This window comes from Pituophis catenifer, unplaced genomic scaffold (genome assembly GCF_029215685.1).
Source record: "Pituophis catenifer annectens isolate HBS135680 unplaced genomic scaffold, rPitCat1.0.hap2 SCAF_15, whole genome shotgun sequence".
Lineage (NCBI taxonomy): Eukaryota > Metazoa > Chordata > Lepidosauria > Squamata > Colubridae > Pituophis > Pituophis catenifer.
In genome coordinates, this window is record NW_027256895.1 from 16,902,840 (window position 1) to 16,926,886 (window position 24,047).

At 37.6% G+C, this 24,047-nt stretch overlaps 1 protein-coding gene across 1 annotated transcript; it reads right to left on the minus strand.

Annotated features, from left to right (window-relative positions):
• Positions 1 to 5,716: 5,716 nt before the first annotated feature.
• LOC139324472 (vomeronasal type-2 receptor 26-like) lies at positions 5,717 to 21,771 on the minus strand. Its single transcript, XM_070954184.1, has 6 exons — positions 21,725 to 21,771; positions 20,831 to 21,122; positions 11,451 to 11,921; positions 9,274 to 9,501; positions 7,694 to 7,820; positions 5,717 to 6,624 (listed from the first exon to the last, which is right to left on the minus strand). Exons 1-6 carry the CDS (start codon positions 21,769 to 21,771, stop codon positions 5,717 to 5,719), a joined length of 2,073 nt encoding a protein of 690 aa, XP_070810285.1.
• Between the last annotated feature and the right edge of the window lie 2,276 nt (positions 21,772 to 24,047).

Here is a 24,047-nt window from a genome sequence, read left to right on the forward strand (position 1 = left end):
CTTGAGTGAAAACATTTTTTTTTCTGAAACCCAATTCACCTGTCCTGACATCGTCCTTCTTTAGATAGCATGGCTTGATTGCAACAGCTTCTTGGCCAGTAGTGTAGTTTTCACTGGGCAGGAAAAATAACTTATGAACCCATTCCTGAAGACCAGTCAGTATAGCACAGAAATATATAAAAAAGTGAATTTGTACTTGTACTGTACTGCCAGCTAAAGGAGCTCTCCTGGGAGAAGGAGGTGATAATTGCAGTGGAGAAATTACCAACATCAAAGGTCTTAGTAAAGAGGTCTTTGAGTAGAAAAACATATTTTTCACAACACTGTGTGACAATCAAGAGTACAGAAACATATCAAATTGTTTAAATGGTATTCATTTTTTTAACAAAAAAAAAATCTAGGCCACGTAACTTTTTAAATTGCATGCTTATACATACGGAGAGCAAAAGAAAGATTTCTTAATGAGAACTTAAGGAAGAACTAGAACTTGTATACTGCCCAAAGTTACTCATGTGAGTGTAGAAATTTAATAACTAACTAAATTAGAGAAAGAAAGAAAGAAAGAAAGAAAGAAAGAAAGAAAGAAAGAAAGAAAGAAAGAAAGAAGGAAGGAAGGAAGGAAGGAAGGAAGGAAGGAAGGAAGGAAGGAAGGAAGGAAGGAAGGAAGGAAGGAAGGAAGGAAAAAGAAAGAGGGAGGGAGGGAGGAAAGGAAGGAAGGAGGGAGGGAGGGAGAGAGGGAAGAAAAAAGGAAGGAAGGAAGGAACAAAAGAAAGAAAGGAAGGAAGGAAGGAAGGAAGTAAGGAAGGAAGGAAGGAAGGAGGAAGGAAGGAAGGAAAGAGAGAGGGAGGGAGGGAAGGAAGGAAGGAAGGAAGGAAGGAAGGAAGGAAGGAAGGAAGGAAGGAAGGAAGGAAGGAAGGAAGAATTTACCAGTATTTGAATAGGAAAAGAGATTTTTGCTATTTTTGTTCCAGAAAGAAAGAAAAAAAAATGCACTGATATGCAGGATATTAGATAATACTATATATCTGAGTTGACCAAATTATGATAAAAGGACTGTACATGTCAAAATATTTTTTTTTAGAGGAACAAGTAGAAAAAGCATATGAAACAATCAACATCTTTAAAGGAATATAATTCATAAGGGAAGAAGAAAACAACACACTACCTTTCCTGGATAGGAAAGCACTAGCAGAGGAAGAAGCAGGAAATTAGAAGCAGAAATATTGAAAAACTATCCACAATAACCAAGAGGTCCACTACTAAAGTAACAATCCAACCTCCGCAAGAAGAGTTCTGGAAGCACAAAGATGGAAAGCAGAGAAAATCCCTTTGGAAGAAGCAGAACAAGCTTACCAGACTTTTGCGAGATAGACAAGAATCGAGCTTATATAGGAGTTGGGACAGGTGGTATGCTTGGTTGCAAAAAAAAAAAAAAGAAATATTAAGAAGAAGGTAAAATATTAATCTTAGTGTGAATGTGGGTAAATATTTATAGGAGCATTGCATGGCAGTTGAGAATTCTTTCTTCTGGATAATTTTTTCTTTTTTTGATAATTTGGTTTAATGAAGGTTTGTACTATATACTAGGCGAAAATAGATACTTTAAAACTCTATAGGTATTATATTACTCTCTGAAATTCTATCCATATTGCTATATTTTTTTTCTGTAATTTTTAATAATTTTCAATAAAAATTAATAAGAAATATAAAAAAAAACATCTTTAAAGGAATATAATTCATCGGGACTCCTTACGCACAGTCACTCAGGCACTCGTCACTTCCCGCCTGGACTACTGCAATGATCTCTTCATGGGGCTCCCCTTGAGGAGCACCCGGAGGCTCCAACTGGTGCAGAATGCGACTGCGCGGGGGATTATGGGAGCAATGGGGCGCTCCCATGTGACACCCCTCCTATGCAAGCTGCATTGGCTTCTGGTGGTCTTCCGGGTGCGCTTTAAGGTGTTGGTTACCACCTTTAAAGTACTCCATGGCATAGGGCCTGGGTACTTATGGGACCGCCTTCTGCCGCCGATAGCCTCCCACCAGCCAGTTCGCTCCCACAGAAAGGGACTCCTCAGGGTGCCGTCAGCCAGGCAATGTCGGCTGGCGACCCCCAGGGGGAGGGCCTTCTCTGTGGCAGCACCTGCTCTCTGGAACGACCTGCCCCCGGAGATACGTAGGATACCAGATTTCCGTGCTTTTCGCCCTCAAAACTTTTCTATTTCATCAAGCTGGGCTGGCGTAAACCCCCCCCCCCTTAGATATTTTTAATTGTAAATGGATTTTAGTTGGGAGGTTTTAAATTTTGGCCCAAAATTTGTTTAATTCTTTTAAAATTTTAAATTTTGTATTGGGATGTTTTTTATTCTTTGCTGTGCACTGCCCTGAGTCCAGCAGAAGAAGAGCGGTATAAAAATCTAAATAAATAAATAAATAAATAAATAAATAAATAAATAAATAAATAAATAAATAAATAAATAAATAAATAAATAAAACACACTACCTTTCCTGTATAGGAAAGCACTAGCAGAGGAAGAAGCAGGAAATTAGAAGCAGAAATATTGAAAAACTATCCACAATAACCAAGAGGTCCACTACTAAAGTAACAATCCAACCTCCGCAAGAAGAGTTCTGGAAGCACAAAGATGGAAAGCAGAGAAAATCCCTTTGGAAGGAGAAGTAATTAAAAAAAATCTTAGATTGTGCAGAAATGAACAGATTAACTTTGATGATTAAAGAGAGAGACGATATGGACTATTATAAGATATGGGGAAAATTTTATGATTGGTTAAAAAACAGATATAGATAAAGACTGTGATAATTAAATAAGGAGAATGTTATATTAAATGTATTGTAATTTGGGGAAAATATTGCAACAGAGAAATGGAAACTATCAAGGAGAAATGAAGATAGGAGGAGTAATAAAAAGATGAAGAAGTCATGGAAGAAACACCGAGAAGACACATGGAAGGATTGATGTATTATCTGTTTGTTTGTTTTAAAAAATAAAAAAAAACTTATATGTGTTTGTTTGTTTTTAAAAAGTATGTATGTATGTATGTATGTATGTATGTATGTATGTATGTATGTATAAAGAAGAGTTCTGGAAGAAAATTATTCAGATCAGCAGTTTGGCAGATTGAATCTCACCAGACTCAAGGTTGACTCAGCCTTCCATCCTTCCGAGGTCGGTAAAATGAGGATCCAGATTCTTGGGAGCAATATGCTGACTCTGTAAACCACATAAAGAGGGCTGTAAAGCACTGTGAAGTGGTATATAAGTCGAAGTGCTATTGCTATGTGCTATAACATAACCAACACAACCTGTGAAAAGTATAACACTGTCATACATAAAAAAAATATCTCAGAAACAACCAACAGATTAATTATAACTACATGATATTATCATAGCACATAAACCAACTAAAGCCTTCTGAAATATTTTAAGTAAACCAGAAGACTTAGGAAGAAGAAGAAGAAGAAGAAGAAGAAGAAGAAGAAGAAGAAGAAGAAGAAGAAGAAGAAGAAGAAGAAGAAGAAGAAGAAGAAGAAGAAGAAGAAGAAGAAGAAGAAGAAGAAGAGGAGGAGGAGGAGGAGGAGGAGGAGGAGGAGGAGGAGGAGGAGGAGGAGGAGGAGGAGGAGGAGGAGGAGGAGGAGGAGGAGGAGGAGGAGGAGGAGGAGGAGGAGGACATGATACAGTGTAAGGACTGTAATGACTATAATGCAAAGCAGGATGAAGATCAGAGGTTGAGATATTATCAGTATACTGATGACACCCAGCTGTATATCTCAATCCATATTCAGTTAATGCTGAAGATGCTGTGATCTTCCTCTCATAGTGTCTAGAGGCTGTTAGGGGTTAGATTGGGAACAATAGACTGATAATGAACCCTGGCAAGACAGAATGGCTCTGAATTAGGAGTTCTTTGGTCCATGTAGAATTGTCATCTCTGGTCTTGGGTGGGGTGGCACTACCCCCAGACAGATCCAATGCATAATCTGGAGGTCCTCCTGCACTCATAATTGCTGCTCAAGGAACAGGAAGCAGTTGTGCCTTTTCACAATTGTGGGTTGTGCACTGGTCATGTCATTTTCTGGACCAACAATCCCTGCTCATAGTTACCCATGCCTTAGACACATTCTGTCTTAACTATCGCAATGATCTGTACATGGGATTGTCTTTAGAATGTATCCAGAAGTTTCAATTGGTTCAAAATAAAATGGCCTGCATGGTTTTGTTGAAGCTTAGATTTCACATGTGTCACCTCTCCTGAAGGAGCTGCATTGGCTGCTGATCTGGTTTGGGGTCCAATTCAAGGTACTGGTTATCACCCTCAAAGCCCTCAACTATATGGCTTGGAACCATGTTTTTTGAAGCAATATATTTTCAAAGTCATATCTACATGATCCACCAGGGTGGGGAGACAGGGAATGATATGGTACTCTCTCCTAAGGAAATCCAATTTGTGGGATCAAGAAGAAGGGCCTTATCTGTAGTGGCTCCCTCCCTGTGGAATGTTGTCTCTACAAAGATAAGATTGGCCCCCCACCCACTTTGACACTCTTTTTCAAGGCCCTGAAGACATGGATCTGCCATTGGGCCTAGGGATCTCAGGGTGATATGGATCCCATCAAGTGGATGGTCTGATGATTGTCTCCAGTAGGGGCTGAAGGTAGTTGGTTTTGTATTGGAGTTTTATTTTTGTAATCTTACAATATTTTGTAAATATTTTCCTGTTGGAACTCCAAGACATGGGTGTTGTAGCTGTTATCCACTCCCAAAACACTTCACTTCTGCTCTGCCAAGTTTCTTTCATTTGAAATCAATTTCACTGAATTTTGCTGTGAAGTTCTGTTCATATCTGACAATTTTTCATAATATGAGCTATGGTGGGTTAGAGGATTGGTACGTTTTATAATTACAGACTGATTTGGAAATCAAATTATTGTTGAAGGAACACAGATCTGCTGTCAGAGAAGTGCAAATTAATTACACTGTTCCTAATTTTTCATTAGCATAGAAATTGTTCAGTGGCCCAAATTTTCATAAATGAGGTACTCTAATATAATGGATTTTTTTCCAATTGAAAGATATCATTTTCCTCGGAAAAGTGATTTCTGCTTTTCTACTTTTTTTCTGAAGTGCATTTCCCCCTTCATTTATTTAATGGCCTTTTTATTGCTGGAGGTGCAACATTTGAAACTGCTAGCTTTTAACACATGAGTAAACAAGTTTAACATACTGGAAGGCAATAGTTTCTACTGCAATCTCTTTCACCTTTTCATTTGTTATATTATTAGACTTGGTTAAAACACATCCAAGCTATTATTTCAAGATCTTCTTGGTTTCCCTAGGAGCTATTCTTAATATCCTTTAAAAAACTAAAAGGATCAACATTCAAGTATCAATATAGCTTTTGAATGCTGAGATAATTATTTCTCCATCACCTAATTCAGTGACAATGCTTTTTATCTCAGTGAACAGAAAGTATTAAATACAATTTACATTATAAATTTTATCCATGGATAGTAAAAGTAATCAAGACTATGCCCAACTGATTCCAATTAAATATATTAATTGTAAATGAACTGCAATGTTTTTTTTAAAAAAAAAAACTATATATTGAATAGTAAGTACATTTTATCCTTAAGGACTTATATTAAATACATGGATATAGAATTTTGGCCTAGAAAGATTCTGTTTTCTCAGTCCAATTTATATTAATGTTGTCTTATTTTTTAAAAGTCCTTTGTTGTTCAGATCAGGTCTTAGAATGATAATATAGCATTTGGGAGAAAAAATACAAATTAATAATCCCCCACTAGAGGCTATAATGGAGAAGATCTCCACAGCAACCATATATTTCCCTTTTATGCTCAGGTACGTTGGAATAAAGGACAACCAGACACTGCAGAAGACCAACATGCTAAAGGTGATAAACTTGGCTTCATTGAAAGTATCAGGCAACTTCCTAGCTAGGAAAGCTACCATGAAGCTGATAATGGCAAGGAAGCCCATAAAGCCCAAGACACCGTAAAACATGAAGACTGATCCTTCATTACATTCTAAGATTATTTCTTCTGACATGGAATTTTTGTCAACATCTGGGAATGGAGGAGAGATTATCAGCCATAGAATACAAATATTACTTTGAATAAAGGAGCAGCAAAATACTATAGACATAGCTAGTTTTCTCCCCACCCATTTGGTCATCTTGGACCCTGGTTTGGTGGCCATAAAGGCCAGAACCACAATGATAGTTTTGGCCAAAACACAAGAAATGGCAACTGAATAGATGATGCCAAAGGCAGTTTGACGAAGGAGACATGTCACGTTGTTAGGTTTCCCAAGAAATAATGCAGTACAAAGAAAAGACAACAGAAGAGAAACAAGGAGAACATATGTGATATTTTGATTGTTGGCTTTGACAATGGCAGTGTCCTGATGCTTAATAAAGATCCAAAAGACTGCAACTGTGACCAAAGAAAAGAAAAGAGCAGAACTGGCTAAAACCATCCCTAAAGATTCTTCATACTTTAAGAATGTTATAACTTTGGGAAGGCACAAATCCTGCTTCTTATTAGGGTACTCATCATCTGGACATTGAAAACAGTCATCCATGTCTAGAAAACAAAGTAGAAGATTAGAAATCAGTTAGTCCAAACATTGTTTTGAAAATAAGTAAGATGGAACATACAGTGTAATGCCTAATATACAGCTTGCTAGCTCAAAACTGAAAAGTAACCAAATTTATTCAGTACTTCTTAACTATATTTCTAACTCTCTGTGATCAAAAATGGCTCACTGTTGTACAAAAGAAGATAGAGAGGATGTCAGATATGGGTTAATGTCAGGGTTCCAAGTAACACCCCCAACGAATAGAACTCCGAGGCCTGGATTTCTTCAAAGCTACAATTTATTGGAGATGTCATATTGGCACATCCGGGAAAACCCGAATCTGAAAGGTTCCAGGTTTTCCCCACTCAAGTGAAAGTACAAGTCCCTATCCAACACCCACATGTCCAACACATGGTCCAATCATCCACCGTCCAAACTGAAAACACTCCCCAGTCATCTAACTCCAGGTGCCAGGACAATGCGTCCTTGACTCTCTGAGAAAGGAATGTTATTTTGATTATGTATCATCTATACTCTATGCAATCCCACCTCACATTTTTCCACTGAAGAAGATGTGGCAGGCCTGAAGGCCCAAACATAAAATATGGCTTCCAGGTCTGACAGGAGATTGTATTTATAAGGAATTAAATTTCTTTTTCATCACAGCACTCCTTTTTTTCTACATTATGTATCAATTTTACCTTTTCCTTCGGTTCTTAATTTCCTTGGGTTTTCATAATTTTAGATTTGTCTAAAACATTGGTCAATGATTACTAATCCTAAACATTTTTCCTGGACCTACCTATATATCATTTGAAAAAAAAGTTATCCTTTGAAGTTTCATGAATATTTCAGTGCACATCCTTTCTCAAAGTCAGATGTCCTTTAATTAAATATGTCTACAAAATATGTCCTTGGAGTTTAAAAGAAATAATTCAAACAAACAGAAATTGAGGAAATGGATATGCAAATGTGAAAGTTAAAAAGAGAGTGAAAGTAGACATTGATGTCCATCATGATTAGGGACATGGATCATTAAATCAAAATTAGGTCAGTCATAAGTACAATTCTTACCTTGTTGGTTTGCAAACTTCCCTTCTGGACATTGAAGGCAATCATAGCAGCAAAATGGCTTCCCTTCTAACTTGCTCTTACTGTAGCCCAAAGGGCATTTGTTATTGCACTGTGAAAGTGGCTGGGTCTGTTCATAAATGAAATAAGAAAATGTTTTTGACAATATTGTACCTCAATATTTACCAAACATTTATTATTAGATTATATTTTGATTATTTTATAACTCAAGATGGCGTATATAGTGCTCCTACTTCCTATTTTTTTCAATAGCAACACTATGAGGTGTTGTTGTTGTTGTTATTAGTTGTGAAGTTGTGTCCGACCCATTGCGACCTCATGGACAACGTTCTTCCAGGCCTTCCTATCCTCTACCATCCCCCACAGTCCATTTAAGTTCACACCAATTGCTTCAGTGACTCCATCCAGCCACCTCATTCTCTGTTGTCCTTTTTTTCTTTTGCCCTCAATCTTTCCCAGCATTAGGCTCTTCTCCAGTGAGTCCTTCCGTCTCATTAGGTGGCCAAAGTATTTGATTTTCATCTTCAGATCTGGCCTTCTAAGAGCAGTCAGGGGTGATCTCCTCTAGGACTGACCAGTTTGATCGCCTTGCAGTCCATGGGACTCACAGGAGTCTTCTCCAGCACCATAGTTCAAAGGGGTCAATTCTTTTCCTATCTTATGGTCCAACTTTCACAGCTATACATTGCAACTGGGAAAACCATAGTCTTGACTATACGCACTTTTGTTGGCAGGGTAATGTCTCTGCTTTTTAGTATGCTGTCTAGATTTGCCATAGCTTTCCTCCCCAGGAGCAAGTGTCTTTTAATTTCTTGGCTACAATCCCCATCTGTGGTGATCTTGGAGCTCCGGAAAATAAAATCTGTCATTACCTCAATTTCTTCCCCATTTATTTGCCAGGAATTGAGAGGGCTGGATGCCATGATCTTAGTTTTCTTAACACTGAGTTTCAAGCCAACTTTTGCACTCTCCTTCTTCACCTGCATCAAGAGGCTCTTTAGTTCTTCTTCACTTTCTGCCATTAAAGTGGTATCATCTGCATATCTGAGGTTGTTGATATTTCTCCCAAAAATCTTAATTCCAGCTTTTGATTCATCTAGCCCCGTCTTTCTCATGATGTGCTCTGCATATAAGTTAAATAGGCAGAACGACGGTATACAGCCTTGCCGGACTCCTTTCCCAATTTTGAACCAGTCAGTGGTTCCGTGTCCAATTCTCACTGTCTCACACTATGAGGAGGGTTCTGCTTAGATAAATTGACTGGTTCAAAGTCACCGAGATAACTTTCATGCATAAGGGAGGACTAGAATTCACTGTCACCCAGTTTCTAGGTCAGTATCTTAACTACTTCAGAAAATTGGACCTTTAAATTTTTAACGTTATGTTTTCTAGTGTTATGGATGGTCTGCCTAATGTTTAGTGGTTTTCAAAAAAGGAGGAAGAAGATAGCCAATGATTTCATATTTGTAAAAAGGGAATTTTATTTTCTGTAAAGTTTAAGATGAGAGGTTTCCCCAGTGGAATGATTATCTACTATCATTTGGAATTTACTTAGACCTTACCTGGTTAAATATGCTTGGCCACACAATAGATTTCTCAGAAGAGGAGAACATTTCTTTCTGGGGATTCCTAGGGTCTAGCCTTCCAACTTTGACCCTCTGGAAAGACTGGTTTGGAAAAGTGATCCAGTTTATAATATTAAATCCAGTCTCTAACTCTCCATTTTGGTTGAAGGAAACTTTTCCCCCTGCGCTATTGTTGAATGAGATCCTTCTCATATGGTGGTTCAGCTGAATGGAAAAATAAGTGAAAAGAGAAATTCACGACAAGGAATTTATACAGTTGTACAAAATTCTGTTTGAAATATATAGAGAATGAACCTTTGAAATTCTTTGATATGGCTAAAAGTTGAGAAAATACTAGTATTATTACTTAATACTGAATTATGTGATTATGGTTCTTTCATGTATAAAGGGAAATATTTAAAACTAAACATAGAAATTAAAGGATACTAATTAGTATCCTTTATGAATCTAATAAATTAGATTCAATTAAAAAATCCTTTTTTACACTGCACTTGAAAAACATTAAAATAATTAAATGGGAAAAAGAATTGTATAGAATCTCCCCCTTTCTAAATTTTGCATCTTGTATGAGTCAAGGGGTCAGAATTAGCTTTATACGCTAAAACGTATAAAGAATGGTTGCTGAAATTGAGTATGTCTAGTTTAATGAAAAGAAGGACTAGGGGTGACAGGATAGCAGTGTTCCGATATCTGTGGGGGAGTCAAGCTATTCTACAAAGCACCTGAGGGTAGGACAAGAAGCAATGGGTGGAAACTAATCAACGAGAGAAGCAACTTAGAACTAAGGAGAAATTTCCTGACAGTTAGAACAATTAATCAGTGGAACAACTTGCCTCCAGACGTTGTGAATGCTTCAACACTGAACGTTTTTAAGAAGATGTTGGATAACCATTTGTCTGAAGTGGTGTAGGGTTTCCTCCCTAAGCAGGGGGTTGGACTTAAAGAGCTCAAAGATCCATTCCAACTCTATTTTAATTAGGAAATTTAGGAAACTGTTGAGGATTAATGGTCTTTTTATTAAGAAGATTTATACCTAAAGGTGATGGATGGCTACATGATGTGGTAAAAATGATGGAGTTGAGTAAGAAGAGAAATCTTAAGGCATGTTCTTCCTTTCTTAAGTGGTAAACTGCAAAGGAGTAGCTATCCTACATGGAGAACTGAGATGATTTCTTATAAAAGAATTTGAGGAAAAAGTCCCATGAATTACTCCCATAGCTCTTATAAAATACTATTATACTCAGGAAATTTTGAGGGGAACTATGAATACATACTGTATTTTTCGGAGTATAAGACACACCTTTTTCACCCAAAAAAGAGGGTGAAAATCTGGGTGCGTCTTATACTCCAAATGTAGCCCTGCCCAGCCTCTCAAATGGAGATTTCAGAGGCTGAAAAAAGCCTCTGAAAGAAGCTTCAGAAAAAAGCCTCTGAAAGGCTTTTATCTAAAATAATATGGCAAGCAACTAAAGAAGAATCAGTAAAGGTTCTAACCAAACTATGTTAACAAATCTGGAGAATGACACAATAACCAACAGATTGGAAGAGATTAAATCTACATACCAATACCAAAGAAAGGAGATTGAACAGAGTACAGGTAGTCCTTCAAAATAAAAGCCTCTGAAAGAAGCTTCAGGAAAAAAAGCCTTTTTTTCTGGAGCTCTGTTTCAGAGGCTTTCAGAGGCAGAAAAAAAAGTGAGGCACAGAGCTCACAACCAACCAACCTATTGTTAAAGTTCACCTCTGGGAACAGCTGATTGGGGATATTCCGGGAGGCCGATCAACCCACCAATCAGCTTTTTTCTTATTTTCCTCCCCAAAAACTAAGGTGTGTCTTATACACCTGTGCGCCTTATACTCTGAAAAATACGGTAGTTAGTTTTTCTTTTTTTACCTTGTGTTGAAAAGCTAAAGAAGGTCTTTCGGGTAAGGTTTTTAGGGGGAAAAATAGCACTATTTAGTGTGAAAAACTAAAATATGGCAACTATGCAACATAATTCTACATATCTTTTAAAGCAAATCAAGTCACATTAAGTCTTTCCAAAATCTGCAAATTTAGTAATGGTATTACTAGCTTGAGTGGGAATGACTTGTGTCTACAGTAAATTTTCTCTGCCGAAATGCCAAATTCCATACATTTTAGTTAATCAGGCCATTACCTCCCATAGTTTTTGCTTCCTGAGGTTCAATTCAGTTACATGCTTCCCTGCTCTGTAATTCAGTACAGACGCAAAGAGATCACCCAAAGCATGTGCCACCACATAGACTGCATTGTAGACATTGTAACTCTGACTGGTCATACGCATTTCAAATATAGATGTAGGAAGAGTCTCCAGTTTCTCTTGTCCAGTACAGGTGACCCTGTCTTTCTCAGGTGTCATGGAGTTAGGAAACGAGCATTCAAATGCATTTTCCCAGAAGACCTTAATAAAGCTATCTTTTTTTGCCAAGGTGGGGTTTTTCGTCTGAAGAAATTCATGAAATCCCAAGACTTCCTCTGTGTGAATTGCAAAAGATAAAGCGCCATGCAGGAAGTCAATTTTTACAGTCTTTAACAAAGGAAGTGATGTGAATTCCATCTGGGCTGTTAAAACCCACACTGTTGCAATATTTTCAGGATCAGACTCAATAAAGATAATAGAAGTTATAGGTTTAAATATAATTCTCTTTAATCATAATAGGCATTCTATATTCGCTGAATATTCAAGATAGAAGCAAGGAAAATGGGGAGGATGGCTCCTTTTATATACAAGGGGCGGAGCCAGGAATGGGAGTGGTAAAATATGAATACATTAAAGCTCAAGTAATAAGTTAACCCCTGATGTTCCATATATACATTATTTACACATTAGAGAATAAGGCATTTACATCTGACAAATCCCCCTCTAAATGCCGGTTCGTTATACAACACCAGTTACATTCAGATTCAGGACAATATAATACATATAATTTAGAAGTTAAATATTTGTGTTGTTTAGAAGGTAAGGGTTTTGTTAATATGTCAGCTAATTGTTCAGAAGTATCACAATGTATTGCTTTGATGAATCCGTCTTGAGATAGTTGTCTCACGTGCTTAAATTTTATATCAATATGCCTGGACCTTTGTCCAATTGCATCGGATCTAGAAATTTCAATGGCCGCTTTATTATCTTCATGCATAATAAATGGTAAAGTAGGTTTCTTCCAAACATCTGTGATCAAATCATTGAACCATACAAGGTTATTTGCAGCTTTAGACAAGCAAACATATTCTGCTTCTGTGGTAGAGGTGGCTACCAGTTCTTGTTTACCAGTATACCAGTAAACTGGACAATCGTTCAATAGAAAAACATAACCAGAGGTACTCTTTCTGCATGATGTATCACCAGCCCAATCTGCATCAGCATAACAAGTAATTTTTGGTTCTTTGTCATTATTGGGTTCCAATATTAAACAAAAATCTAATGTACTTTTCAGATATCTTAAAATTCTTTTGACAGCTTCCCAATGATACAAGGTTGGTTTGCTAACATATCTTGACAATAAATTGAGAGGTAATGCAATATCTGGCCTAGTCCAATTAGATATATAAAGGAGTGAACCTATAACTGATCTGTAAAATGTGTTGTCTTTAAACTCAGGGGAAGATTCATCATTGTTTCTAAGAAAATCAGTTTGCATAGGTGTGTCACATGTTTTGGCATTATTTAAGTTACATTTGTTTAGGAGTTCAATGATTTTATCTTTTTGAGTAAGTTTGAATCCCCTTTTTGTTTTGTTAATTTGTACACCAAGGTATTTATTCACTCTACCTAGTGATTTCAATGAGAAGTGTTCGTTTAACTTATTTACAAAGATTTCCCTGCTCTCTTTATGCTTTCCAATATATAAAATATCATCCACATAAATTAATACAAATTCAATATGATCATTACTCTTTTTTACAAAGAAACAGTTATCAGCAGTGGTGGCGTTGAAATCCATGGTCTTTAGTACTTTTACCAAGCAATCGTACCATCTTTTGCCAGATTGCTTCAATCCGTACAGACTCTTATTTAGTAACCAAATTTCGTTCTTATTAGTGTATTGACTGTGTGGTGCTCTTACATATATTTCCTTATCTAATTTTGCATGTAAGTATGCAGTCTGTATGTCATATTGAAACACGTCTAGATTGAGTGCAGATGCTACTACAAGAGCTGTTTTGACACTCTCTGTTCTCACTGTGGGTGAATATGTGTCAGTATAGTCTTCTGGATATTTTTGTGCATAACCTTGTGCAACTAGTCTGGCCTTGTATAAGGTATTACCTCCTTCTAAATTCTTAATTTTATAAATCCACCTGGTACCTATAATTGTTTTATCCTTAGGTGCGATCGCAGGTGTGAATACATTTAATCCTTGTAAACTTTTCATTTCTTTTTCCATAGCTAGTTCCCATTTTTCTCTTTCTTCACGGGGAAGTTTCAATACTTCCTCATATGTATTAGGTGTTATTTGTTCTCCATCCATATGCATAATATAATCTTTGTATTTATTTGGTATTTGGTTTCTATTATTTCTAATATTTCTTTCAGGTTTGCTATGGTTGTCATGCAAATATCTGGCTTCCTTTTTTGTTAATGTGTCTGTCTTTATTTTATGCTGACTATTTGTCCAAGTTTTGGTTTTGTTCTTACTTTTGTTAATATTTTGATTTTCTGTTGTTCCTTCCTCGCAAGATATATTATCTTTGCTTTTATTAGGAAAAATTTCATTAAGGTGCAACTTAGACCAATTGGCCTGCTCATGAAACACAGCTGTTCTGGATACTATAAATTTGTTATTATTATCGATGAATCTGTACCCTTTGGTTCCAGTTTCGTATCCCATGAATCTTAATCTCCTGGATACGTTTTCTCCCTTTCTCCTCAATTGTTTAGGTATGTGCACGTCTGCAGTAACTCCAAATATGTGCATGTGTGCTAATTTAGGTTTTCTATTGTACATCACCTCATATGGTGTCTTATTCACAATACTGGACCATGTTCTATTTTGAGTGTAATTTGAATAATGTAAGGCTTCTGACCAAAATTGTTTGCCTAAACCAGCATCCTCTAATGTGCATCTAATCATGGTTTGTAGTGTGGAGTTCTTTCTCTCTGCAATCCCATTTTGAAAGGCAGAAAATGGATTGGACGTGAAATGTAGCATCCCTCTATCCTTTAACCATTGGGAGAATTCTTTAGACATGAATTCACATCCCCTATCTGTCATAATTTGTTTTATTCTGATATTATGTTGTGTTTCTATGCGTTTGTAGAATTCCTTAAATTTCTGAAAGGTTTCATCCTTGTGCTTTAATGTGTAAACAAAACCATAGCGACTGTAATCATCCACTATTGTTAGGAAGTAACGTTTTCTATAGGTAATTGATGGAGTTAATGGACCAACTAAGTCCATATGTACCAAATCAAAAATATTGTTAGTTGATCTGTTAGATTTTTTTGGTCTAGGACTGGTTTTTAGTTTGGTGGATTTACATACTGAGCATTCTAAATAATTTTCACAATTTTTTATTTTTACACCTTCTGCGTGTTCAGTCATTTTTTGTACTACAGGAAAGCTAGCATGTCCTAACTTCCTATGTAAGATATGAGCACACTCATCATGAATTGGTTTACCTATTTTTGGTTTCTTCTCATTGTGTGTATTTTTGTTATCATGAGTTAATTTACATTCATCATTGTCACTGTTACTGACATTTTCATCATCTGCTTCAATACAATCTTCCATATTTGAATCAATGTTATGTAACCATCTTTCTTTGGTTATCAGATAGGGTAGACCCCCTTTTATCATCACAGTGCCTACATTTGTTTTGTTCTTTTCTATAGTTGCTTTCCCCTTTGAGAAAACTATATTGATGTCAGATTCTCTGCTTAGTTTTATAGCACTTAGTATGTTGTGAGGTATTTCTGGGATTAATAATACCCCCTCTATTTTCCCTAAACCAGGCAAGGTCACATTTCCTCTGCCTAATACTTGAACCTTTTCTTGATTAGCTACCTTTATCACAAACTTATCTTCTGTAAATGAAGATAATATACTTTTGTTATTAGTGGTGTGATTTGTTGCACCAGAATCAATAAGCCAATTATTGTTCTCATCTTGTTGTGTTTTGGTGCTGTCTTGTTTATTTAGCCCATTTAGTGACCCAGATTTTCTCTCTTTTGAATTTTCTCTACCCCCTCTACTTTCTCTGTAGTTTGGTGGACTTCTATATTTGTGTCTATCTGTGGAAGATTGTCTGTAATTGTATTTGCTCCTATATTCTGGCCTATGTCTCTCCCTTGGGACTTTGGGACAGTCTCTTCTACTGTGTTCCCTGGATCCACAATTGTGGCATCTAAAGGCTTCATTATATTTATCTTGAAAGACTACTTTCCTAAAAGATTTGTGTTCTGTTTGGTTACTGGAACGATTTTTTCTTGAATTGTCTTCTGCTATCAATTTGTTAGATAGACTTTCTATTGATAAATATCCCAAATTAATGGTATCTAAGTGTGACATAAAGCTATCCCATGATGGATCAAGTGAATTGATAATAACACTTTTCATAGTTTGATCTGAAATCACTTCCCCCCTCAATTGCAGCTCAGCTCTTATTTTGTTTAGATTTATCAAATGTTCACTTATAGAAACCCCTGGTTTCACTCTAGAAGAAAAGAAATCCTTAGACATTCTTGTGGTTGTGGCTACGCTATCGCTGTGAAATAGATTAAACATGCATTGAATTATTTCTGATACAGTTAGGTTTGGTTTGATGCTATGATACATTGCAGGAGACACGCTAGAAATTATTATGAAAAATGCTCTATGATGTAAACAGTCTATTTTTAAAGTCCAAGGTCTTCTTGGAGGACTAGTTATAAAGAATAGTAAATTTTCTTTCATAAAAATAACCTGAAGCTGTTGGTACCACTCTTGTAAATTAATGCCATCAACTCTAAGTTTTGGGAAGTCACTGGGTAAGTTCCCCACATTATTTTGTCCATTACTTACAACCTGAGGCAGTCCGTGGTCTCTCAAGTGCAGGAAATTACAGAACGGCATTGGGATGCTTGTAACGAGTCTGCGCGGTTCTCTGGCCAGTTCAAGTCTTTCGGGGCCGTCTACGTAGTTTTGCACATGCGCGTTGCTCATTTCTTCTTTGGCGCCGTTGTGGAAGGTTCTCTCCATTTCAGCTCTCTCGATCCGCCCCTCTTCAGATGAGTCGGTCTCTGGCTCGGTTTTTGGGGCTTTGGTGATGGCGGCGGTTCTTTTCTTTCTCTTGTGTGTGCTGGCACTCGATTCTGTCTGCGGTGTAGGACGGAATCGGCATGGCTCTCTGGGCTCGGGTGTCGTCGTTTTCGAAGTCAGGATGGGAGCGTGCAGGTCTTGAGTTGTCGGTTTGATTTCTTGCTTCTTCGTCGATGTCTTGGAGATTTTCAATCTTGGCCCAAAAGCAGCAAAAAGCGTTTTCATTGCTGACTTTACTTGAGACTTTGTTAAATCGTCTTCACTTTCTGATTTTGGTTCATCTGAAGAGTTTGAGACTTCTTTTTCACTTTCTTCGTCTGATAGCGTTTTTCGCGCCAGAAATTTTGAACTGAGCGTTTTGATTGGCTCTGCTTCACTCTCTTTTGAAGTTCGTTGAAACCAAGATGGCTGCCGTTCAAAATTTCGCGCGGGGTCACATCTTTTCTTTTTTACAACTATTTTCTCAGTAGTCATTTCACTCACAGTTTTTTGATCTTTGGGTTTTTCTTTAATGACGTTTTTCTCTCTCGCTGCTCCGCTGTTCCTCAGCATCTCCTGGAGGTCCGCGATGAGGTTTTCATCATTCTTTTGGCTTTTTAGTATTTTTAATATTTCTGACCTGAGTTCGTTATTTTCTATCTCGATTTCTTCCTGGTCGTTATTTTCACTCATCAGTTCTTCTTCTTCAGTGGTGTATTCTTCGGATTCTCTCGAAATCGCATTAGTGGATTCGTTGATCATCTCTTGATCAGTTTCTATTTCTTTGCTGTAGGCCCTGGTGTTGGGCCTATCTTTCTTGGACATTTTTAATTACTTATTGAGTCAATTAACCATCCTCTGCTACCAGCTTGTTGCAATATTTTCAGGATCAGACTCAATAAAGATAATAGAAGTTATAGGTTTAAATATAATTCTCTTTAATCATAATAGGCATTCTATATTCGCTGAATATTCAAGATAGAAGCAAGGAAAATGGGGAGGATGGCTCCTTTTATATACAAGGGGCGGAGCCAGGAATGGGAGTGGTAAAATATGAATACATTAAAGCTCAAGTAATAAGTTAACCCCTGATGTTCCATATATACATTATTTACACATTAGAGAATAAGGCATTTACATCTGACACACACTCTACTTTTTCTCCATACTGGCATTTTTTCCAATTGGGATATAAATGGAAAAAATCTCAGAAGAATCATATCATCCATTTCACCATGAACTATCACTACATTTGCTGTGCTGGTCATCACCACTTTATATATTTCAACCGCCTCTCCTATCAATTCATCAAAGCTGTTGAAATAAGTCATTGCGGGGAACTTTGCAGTAAATGCAAAGCATATCCCTCTCTGAGAAAATATAGGCACGACGTCATGTATAAACTTTTCACCATTCTCATTATGTGTATATAGTGCCCCTATCCATGTCCACCTGAAATGCCGTAGTAATTGGAGGATTCCGTTGTATTGGTAGTCCATATTTGGAAACATCTGTTGGATGAGACCCTGATGAGTTTCTGAAATTATCTCTGGAGCTGAACCATAAATAAGCTTATCAAAGAAAGACAGAAATAAGGGAAAGGGAAAAAAATGTAATTTACAAATATTTGCTTGTATTGCCTGATTTTCCAGAATAATCTCCTAATCCCATTTCCAATTTATATGTAGCTATGTTCTGGAAAAGGGATGCAGTGGCTCAGTAGCTAAGACACTGACCTTGTCGATTGAAAGGTCTGCAGTTCAGCGGTTCGGATCCCTAGTGCCGCGTAACGGGGTGAGCTCCCGTTACTTGTCCGAGCTTCTGCCAACCTAGCAGTTCAAAAGCATGTAAAAAGTGCAAGTAGAAAAATAGGGACCACCTTTGGTGGGAAGGTAACAGCGTTCTGTGTGCCTTTGGCGTTTAGTCATGCCGGCCACATGACCACGGAGACGTCTTCGGACAGTGCTGGCTCTTCGGCTTTGAAATGGAGATGGGCACCACCCCCTAGAGTCGGGAATGACTAGCACATATGTGCAAGGGGAAGCTTTACCTTTATGTTTTGGAAGCGTTAATGCAGAATTCTTCCATTCTAGTTTGAATGTTGTGAAATTCAACAAAAATAAGAGCTAGGGTATAATGTAAATAAAATGTATACTACTGAAATTATCCCCCCTACCACAAGAAAATCTGTGTGAACAAGTATGATTTATTGGTATAATATTTCCTTCAATAGCTAAAGCTCTTGTTTCTTTTAAGCTTTCATGAAAATACCCTGATATCTGGGATATCCTTCATGGCATCTTTTTAAAACAGTGTTACACATGGAGACAGTCAGATGCTGTACAGAGTCTGGCATAGAAAAAATGCATCTGCTCTTCTATGCATGTCTATTCATTGATGGGGAACCTACAGCATGCATGTCGAAAGTGACACACCACAAATTTTGGCTTCACACACCAATATTCACTAATGCAACTATTCTTGAAAGCATATTCGGTTTTGATGAAATTTTCAGAAGCTGATGAGGTCATGTGTGAATGGGAGAGGCCCTCACGTAAACTCTGTACTATTTTCCAAGGCTGCAGAGGCTTTGGAAGAGCATTCTCCAACATTATTTAGCATTCTCATACAACCCATATCAGCTACAGATAGGCTGCAGGAGTCTATCAACAGAAAGAGAATATCACTTGAAGATAAATGGTACATAAGAGATCTTGAGCACTGAGCCATGGAGGCAGTGATGGGTTGCCCCCAGTTCGGACCAGTTCTATAGAACCAATAGTAAAACCAGTGGGAGGTTCCGCCCACCAATCCCGACATCAGGGAGTTTCTGTGCATTGTGCAAAAGCGCACAAGAGAGAGAGAGAGAGAGAGAGAGAGCGAAGCGAGCGAGCACACATGGCCCTATTGCAAACCGGTAGTAAAAGTAGAACCCACCCCTACATGGAGGTAATTGTGTTGTTCCCTAAGAAGCAGTCAAAATAGTAGTGCTAGGACTGAAGTCAAGGCTCAGCCTTGATTAAAAAATTCAGTATTGAATATAGTTAGACACATAGACAAACAGACAGACAACAGTATTATGACAAATCTTATTATGGGTCAATATGCTATTCAACATCTGTTGACATGGGTATATTCATTGATAAAAAGATTTGCCATCTGCTGACGTTCTATACGTCTGATACAGTGGTGGATTGCTCGTGGTTCAGCCCAGTTCAGGTGAACCGGTAGTGGTGATGATGTGAACCGGTTCTCTATGACTGTGAGCTGGGCTCTCCCGCCCGCCTCCGCATTATACCTACCTTTATTTGTCATTTTTTAACCCAGCTGATAGGTGCAGCAGAGTGGATTGCTGCACCTCAGCTGGCCAGAAATCTAATGAGGTTGCGCGGAGCACAAGTTCGGCATGCGTGCGAGTGAAGCCAGCATGCACGCGATGATCACGTGCAAAGCGTGTGTGCAAAGAGAACCGGTGGTAACACCAGTTGGAACCCACCACTGGTCTGATATATATGCACACACACACACAATTCACATACACAATTGCTTACTTATTGTGGTATTTATTTCAAATCCAAGAAAACTAAGATCATGGCATCCAGCCCTCTCAATTCCTGGCAAATAGATGGAGAAAAAATGAAGGTAGTGACAGATTTTATTTTCCTAGGCTCCAAGGTCACCACAGATGGGGACTACAGCCTAGAAATTAAAAGACACTTGCTCCTGGGGAGGAAAGCTATGGCAAATCTAGACAGCATCTAAAAAGCAGAGACATCACCCTGCCAACAAAATTGCATATAGTTAAGGCTATGGTTTTTCCCAGTTGCAATGTATAGCTGTGAAAGTTGGACCATAAAATAGGAAAAGAACCTTTGAACTATGGTGCTGGAGAAGACTCCTGTGAGTCCCACGGACTGCAAGGTGATCAAACCGGTCAGTCCTAGAGGAGATCAACCCTGACTGCTTTTTAGAAGGCCAGATCTGAAGATGAAAATCAGATACTTTGGCCACCTAATGAGAAGGAAGAACTCACTGGAGAAGAGCCTAATGCTGTGAAAGATTGAGGGCAAAAGAAAAAAAGGACAACAGAGAATGAGGTGGCTGGATGGAGTCACTGAAGCAGTTGGTGGACTTAAATGGACTCCGGGAGATGGTAGAGGACAGGAAGGCCTGGAGGAACATTGTTCATGGGATCACGATGGGTCAGACACAACTTTGCAACAAGCAACAAATTTCAAATCCATGTAAATTAAAAACATAGTGAATGATTGATTTGCAAATATAAGCACTGTACCTGTGGTACTTTATAAAGAGACAGGATAGTAGCTGTGTGTAGGCAGACTTCAAAGGTTGGACCTCCAATAACTGCTATTATTCTGTTCTGGATGTCACAATTATAATTAGGAATGAATTCGTCTTGTGCAGAAAACAGTTCCAGTGATGCATGATAGGTCCAACTTGCACTAAAATAACTATTATAGATGTGAAATCCCAAGGTGAGGTTGGGTAAAATCTGAGGATCTTCATTGATCTCCTTGGTTGTAAATTCCAAAGCCAGGAAATGCTGATAGATGGGAGTCATGACACTGAAAAGGGAATCAGATAATCTTTCACAGCGCATTCATAGCAAACGTGAGATGAATTATATTTCAGTACAATATATTACAAAGGATTCGTTCAGGAGACATGACTATGAAAATATATTATAACTGGAAAACAGGAATGGTTTATTACCAATCATAGGAAATGTAATCATTCTCCTTTATGAATTGTTAAAAGATTCTTCAGCTCTTCATTATATCAAAAGAAGTTACATTATCATTGTAACCACATTTTCAGTGGACTAAAATTAACGCCAGCCAAAATTCTCTAGGTCTTATTATACAACAAAATATTGTGTGTAAATATTGTACATGAACATGAGTTGAGCTTAATTTCAGCTGACTGCATCTATGCAGTTGTTAGTTGGTTAATTTTTTTCTCCAACATTATATATTCTTAAAAAAATCACCACTGCTTTTTCCGGAGCCCTTTTTATAATCACAAAAGCACCCTTTTCTGCTTGGTTATCTGTCTTGGAGTTTCCAAGTAAACCATACCCAATATTAACCAGGATTTCCAAGATCAGTCAAATAGACCTATGAGCCTTACCTGCTAAAACATTGTAAAGTGGATTTTAAAAACTTACAGAATTTCATCAAAGAGATCACTAGATGGTGCTTTCCTGAAGTCCATCATGTCATACAATATGTAGATCTTAGACAGAATGCCTACAACAATGAAGTCCCCTGGTTGGTATTGTTTGTGAAGTAGAGGTAGGGGTTTACTGATGCTGCATTTAGCACTGGAAATCTTACCCACAACTTTGGGAAAAAGGACCAAGACCAGTGCTTCAAAGACCAACATACTGAATGAAGTTGTTCCTTATTTAAGTCATTTTGCCTGTCTTAGCATTGCCTTTCCTTAAATTGGACCGTTTGGAATAAGGAACCAGAGTGCTTTTTTTTTACTGAATAGAATCAGTGGTTGGATATTACCATTCTGGAGTGATTGTAACAACTCTATATTTTTTTCCAGTTCTTGTTATTTTGCTTTTGGTCAGGGGAGAGTTGTGTGCATGTACTTATTGCAAATCCTTTGAGAATTGATGACTCACAAGCTGCCTTCGCTAAATAGATGATTACAGGTGAAATTAAATTCTTTTTTTAAAAAAAAATGCTTGTTATTTCTGGATAGAAAGATTACTTCATTCTCTTTGCGAAATAGTCAGAAATGCAAAAGATTATTTGCAGGTGTGCTGGTGGTTAAAGTTGTTGAGTTAGGAGATGAAATTGAAATAAACATAATTAAGCAGTTAATTATAGGGAAGACATTATCTACTTTGAATCAGAGGTTCAAGGAAATGCTGAAGACAAAAATATATTGTTTTTTAAGTTCTAAGCACATATCAACAATGGTGTTTTTTAGTGAAGTAGGAAAGTAAGATAGAAGCCTTTAATTATTTACGCAAGAAAAAAAGTTTTTTGTTGCAATTTGAGAAAGGTTTTTAATTTTCCTGAATTACTAATAGGCAATAAAGAATATTTTTACCATATTATTCTTGGTGCTTCACATACAATTCTGAGAAATGGCGTTCTTCTAGACTAGGGATCTGAAACCTTAAACACTCAAAGAGCCATTTGGCCCATTTCCCACAGAAAAGAAAACACCGGGAGCCACAAAAACCCTTCCCCGTGCCTGACTATTTCTTGAGCGGCCACAAAACTAGCATATGTAGTTGAATTAAATGTTCTGTTTTCTTCTGAAATTTTCTTTTCTTGGATTATATCCATGGTTATTGAAAAGCTCAATAAATTGTGTGCTGGTGGGTATTGCACACGGGTGGTTGTGACGCATATTTTGAGTGACAGGGAGCCGCACCAGAGGTGTGAAAGAGCCACATGTGGCTCCAGAGCTGCAGATTGCTGACCCCTGTTCTAGACAATCAATATCAGTCTGTCACAAGTTTGAACAACTTGAGGTGGTATGAATATGCATGGCTTCTGGGTTTGTGCATTAAACAGAACAAAAACAAAAATCATTTGTTGCAACCATGAATAGAGTGCTTTGTAAAATTGTTTCAGAGTAACCATAGCTAAAACTAAAATTGAACTGTTGGATTTGGTGATAGAAGAGATGGACACAGTTCTTCAGTAACAACAACTCTTTAATAGTAGACCAGTACAGCCCAACAACCTGCTTGTCTGGCAGTGTCCTCTTTTATAGAGAGCTGCCAGATGGCTTAGCTAATGAGATACAAATATTTTCCCACCTATTTGGCGGACCTGAGTGAAGCCTGCAGCACACTTCCTTACTTCCTTATATTGTATATAACATAAACCACCCATGACTGAAAGCCTGGTTATTTCCAAGCTTGCATGTCCTCATTTTGTAGGGTTTGAGGGAGACGTTCTGTTGAAGTTCCTGTTTCCAAAGGAATTCCATCTATTGGGGCTGTGGAAGACAGCCTTCTCTATCATGAAGCACTCCTGTGGAACAACTTGCCCCCCAAATATGAGGACCATTTCCCCTCTACTGTGTGAAAACTGGAGTTCAGAACAGAGCATCTTATTTTTAAATGAAATGTGTTTTTTTTTTAAAGATTTACCCTGGTGGTTAATGCTACTCTAAATGTATGTATGTATGTATGTATGTATGTATGTATGTATGTATACATGTAGGTCTTTGGTTATTTGGGTTTTCTCCCACATAAAATTGGAAGTGTCTTGGCAACGTTTCGACGAAGTCTCATTCGTCATCTTCAGGCTGGCGTTTTCAGCTTCGTGCTTCTAGGAGCACGAAGCTGAAAACACCAGCCTGAAGATGACGAATGAGACTTCGTCAAAACGTTGCCAAGACACTTCCAATTTTATGTGGGAGAAAACCCAAATAACCAAAGACCTACATACAAACACCCACGAAAACCTCAGAAAATTATATATATATATATATATATAATATCGATAAAAATC

Coding starts and splice junctions, on each gene's coding strand:
- LOC139324472 (XM_070954184.1), bottom strand. CDS start 21,771: ATGGACTTCAGGAAAGCACCATCTAGTGATCTCTTTGATGAAATTCT. Junction 21,123..21,724: donor GATCTCTTTGATGAAATTCT/GTAAGTTTTTAA, acceptor TTCCCTTTTCAG/TGTCATGACTCCCATCTATC. Junction 11,922..20,830: donor CTCTTTATAAAGTACCACAG/GTACAGTGCTTA, acceptor ATCTTTATTGAG/TCTGATCCTGAAAATATTGC.